This window comes from Formica exsecta, unplaced genomic scaffold, assembly GCF_003651465.1.
Source record: "Formica exsecta isolate Colony F162 unplaced genomic scaffold, ASM365146v1 scaffold272, whole genome shotgun sequence".
Taxonomy (NCBI): Eukaryota; Metazoa; Arthropoda; class Insecta; order Hymenoptera; family Formicidae; genus Formica; species Formica exsecta.
The window spans coordinates 44,632-48,976 of record NW_021849984.1 but is presented as its reverse complement, the minus strand read 5'-3'; the positions used below and the strand labels follow the sequence as shown (position 1 = coordinate 48,976).

At 32.3% G+C, this 4,345-nt stretch overlaps 1 protein-coding gene and 1 pseudogene across 1 annotated transcript; one reads left to right on the top strand and one right to left on the bottom strand.

Moving 5' to 3' along the window:
* Nucleotides 1–1,040: 1,040 nt before the first annotated feature.
* Nucleotides 1,041–2,711, bottom strand: LOC115237104 (annotated as a pseudogene).
* A 336-nt stretch (nt 2,712–3,047) lies between these two features.
* LOC115237105 lies at nt 3,048–3,738 on the top strand. The gene is made up of 2 exons (XM_029809955.1): nt 3,048–3,468; nt 3,545–3,738. Exons 1-2 carry the CDS (start codon nt 3,257–3,259, stop codon nt 3,690–3,692), a joined length of 360 nt encoding a protein of 119 aa, XP_029665815.1. The 5' UTR covers nt 3,048–3,256; the 3' UTR covers nt 3,693–3,738.
* The last annotated feature ends 607 nt before the right edge of the window (nt 3,739–4,345 follow it).

Genomic DNA, 4,345 nt, shown 5'->3' with positions numbered 1-4,345 from the left:
TATATTATATTGCTATGTTGCTGCAATATTATATTGCAATATTTCTGTAGGCGGACATTTTATTGTTGCTGCAATACCATAACAACATTGCAGCAATATTTTGCAATGTTTCTGCAATGTTGCAATCTTGCAGAAAAATGTTGCTGCAATGTTGTTACAATCTTGCGGTGCTGTATGGGCAGCAAATCCGACTTCACACTACATAAAATCAATTTACTTTTCATCTGCGAAATGATAAAATTTTTTATTAAAAGGGATTATTTTTACCTATGCATTGACTATGGTAAATTCCAATTCAATTGCATTAAAACAGGTTTAATTATAACTTTATGAAATCGTATAATTTCGGATTGAGGTGGAGATATATCACCCAACATTAAGGGCCGTGGCACATAAAAAAACTTTGCGAGTCGCGCTACTATATCGCGGATTGTGCTTACTTGCTTGGGTTTTGGGATTGGCTCTAGCGAATACTCGCTATACGGCCATAAACTGGTTTAAAGATATAATAATGTCGTATATATGTAGGTTTTTCTTTGGGGAAGGAAGGAATTTGTGTTAGGGAGGTGGTAGGAAAGGAAAAATAGGAAAGCGCAAGCCAGGGTCGGAGTCGGGAATCGAACCCGAGTTCTCTGGGATGTGAGTCAGGCGCGCTACTCCCTGAGCCACGGATTGTGCTTAATGTGACGACCTACGACAGCCACAATACCCATTCGATTATTTGTGTTTATTTGAATTGACAACAATATGGATTAGAATGTAATGATTTCAGATTGGAAATAATCCACGAAAGCGATATTAAAACCAATTATAGTTCGTTCGGAATTAAAATCGATAACTTTTTAGTCCGGGCGCGGATTGAACCGATTAAAACCGATTAAACCCGATTAAAACGGATTATGTTTTAATCGGTTTTAATCGACCATTTTCGGCAGGGTACGTTTACACGTTACCCCTAATCGGGTTTAATAACATCCGTAGTTCGAAGGCTGGCCAATCATATAGTTAATAAAAACTAATGCATCTAAATAGAATAGTAGTTTTCATTTACTATACTCAACGGTATACAATTATTTTATGAATACATAATATTTTAGTTGATATTTATGATACATCATATATATACATAATAATATAAAAGTATATTATGAGAATAATTGAGGATTCATTAGGGTCTGGGCAATACAATTTCGTTTTTGGATACCTTCTTCTTTACCTTGAATATCAATATCATCATGATTTGATTGACATTATGGAACATTTACAATAATTGGTATATCTATCATATCATCATGCAGCAAACAGATATTATGCATAATACAACAAGCCACTATATATTTGGGTATTATCAAATCTGTTCTAGTCATTGGCAAATTATCAAGAATACTTCTAAATCGTCCTTTTAAAAGTCCCAATGATCTTTCTACAATCATACGTGCAGAAGAATGTATTTTATTATAGTTTATTTCAGTCTCTGATAAGTGCCCATTATCTCGAAATGGGACCATAATATATTTCTGAATAACATATGCAGAATCTCCCAATAGGTGACTATTTTCTGGAAAATTTATTTGTGTGCACATGTTTTGGAAACGTGATAATCGGAAGACCCTCATATCATGTATAGAACCAACTTGTCCAGTATAGCAATGCAGAAATTTAAGATTAGAATCGCATATAACCTAAAACAGAATATTAGTTTATTTATTATGATACTATTACATTTTTCTAATTTTGTAATTGTATTTAAATGTATATGCGCTATATGTATTTATTCTTTTGTACCTGTAGCTGGATCGAATGATAGCCTTTCCTATTTATATAACATTCTGGATTTTTTTTTGGTACTGCTATTTTTACATGAGTGCCGTCAATTGCACCTATTACTTTTGGAAACCCATACTTGGTTTTTATAAGTGTCCATGTAGCTTTTGCTTCTTCTGGTGATGGCCATTTTATAAACATATGTAAATAAGAATACAAAGCAGAAACTACTCTTCTAACGCTTCTTCACGCTGTTGCCCTCCCAACGTCAAATCTGTCACTTACACATCTATTAAAGAAGTATAATATATCAGATTTTTATAGACATGGTAATTTATATGTTAAAAAAACAATAACAACTGGTAAAAAATAGTATACATATTTAACATTTGATATATAAATATGATATTACATATCTGATATATATTTTTCTATTTGGAATTATGAAATACTTACCTATATGAATTAGGTGTTGCCATCATCCAAATACTTAACAATAATTGTTTTTCAGGCGTTATTTGGTGACGACCAAATTTATCTGATTTTGTTAGATGTGGAGTTAATAATTCTAACAAGAATATAAAAGTACTGCGTTTCATCCTATGCATAGTAAATAACGACTCTTATAAATTTTTAATCTTTCATATTTTATTATGTTTTATGTTTAACAACTTACCTAAAATGAGTTTTAAACTCCATATCCGAATATGAAGATACGATATTTTCAACATAATTTTTGCATCGTATTCTCGGTACTCGAGTTCGCCGGTTTAATTCTTTCAATATTTCTGTATCTAACTCGTCTTCACTAGAATCACTCGAGTCATCTATATTTTCTATTAGTGTATGCGTAATTAATGCAATTATATTTTTATTCATTTCATTCATTTTTTATAAAACTATAAGCAAAACAATAGATAGGTTATTACAACACTGGATGCAAGATGCGAGCTGCTGAAAGCGTACTGCGAGTGCGTTCCGTTTTACAAGTTCTCAACAGCTTCAAAGTACACGAAATTAAAACGGAACGCTATTCGCAGTACGCTTACATGACGTCACAACTACAGTACTCGCAGTGCATAACGGAACGCACCCTATTATGTCTATAGGCTATCACACACAAATTGGCATAGCTGCATATGCATAGCATAAGACCGTCTGGACCAATGAGCATGCTATGCAAATCAATATGGCGATTTTATTTCGATGCTCATTGGTCCAGACGGTCTTATGCTATGCATATGCAGCTATGCCAATTTGTGTGTGATAGGCTTTAGACATAATAGGGTGCGTTCCGTTATGCACTGCGAGTACTGTAGTTGTGACGTCATGTAAGCGTACTGCGAATAGCGTTCCGTTTTAATTTCGTGTACTTTGAAGCTGTTGAGAACTTGTAAAACGGAACGCACTCGCAGTACGCTTTCAGCAGCTCGCATCTCGCATCCAGTGTTGTAATAACCTACCTATTGTTTTGCTTATAGTTTTATAAAAAATGAATGAAATGAATAAAAATATAATTGCATTAATTACGCATACACTAATAGAAAATATAGATGACTCGAGTGATTCTAGTAAAGACGAGTTAGATACAGAAATATTGAAAGAATTAAACCGGCGAACTCGAGTACCGAGAATACGATGCAAAAATTATGTTGAAAATATTGTATCTTCATATTCGGATATGGAGTTTAAAACTCATTTTAGGTAAGTTGTTAAACATAAAACATAATAAAATATGAAAGATTAAAAATTTATAAGAGTCGTTATTTACTATGCATAGGATGAAACGCAGTACTTTTATATTCTTGTTAGAATTATTAACTCCACATCTAACAAAATCAGATAAATTTGGTCGTCACCAAATAACGCCTGAAAAACAATTATTGTTAAGTATTTGGATGATGGCAACACCTAATTCATATAGGTAAGTATTTCATAATTCCAAATAGAAAAATATATATCAGATATGTAATATCATATTTATATATCAAATGTTAAATATGTATACTATTTTTTACCAGTTGTTATTGTTTTTTTAACATATAAATTACCATGTATCTATAAAAATCTGATCTTTTTTATTGTTGTCGCTTTTCCGCGATCTTGATTGGTTGTCTTGTTCATGCGCTTGCTTCACTCGTGTGACTTGCTTCATTCGTGTCGTTTGACAGTTTGTCATTTGACAGTTAGTTGACAGTGTTGACAGTTAAAAAAATAAATATTAAATATAGTTAAATATATTTAATAAATATAGAAAGAAAGAGGAAGAAGGAAAGACAAATAAAGAAAGGTATGTATATTATATATGTATATTGTGTGTATATATGAATGTTTGAGATCGCATTAAATAACACATAATTTAAATTCATCCTTGCGATATGGGCTTCGCATTATTATCACATCATACATTCAAAGTCAAAAAACATATAAAGAAAAGCTAACTTGTTATTACTTTTATAAAATTATTATTTTCTTCCGAGGTTTTTTCGGTTTCAACGAAGCCCATGTCACAAACAAGTCGAATAACAACTCGCAAACAACTTTGTCGGTTAGCCGCGCGATAAACGGCTGCCGGCATGCG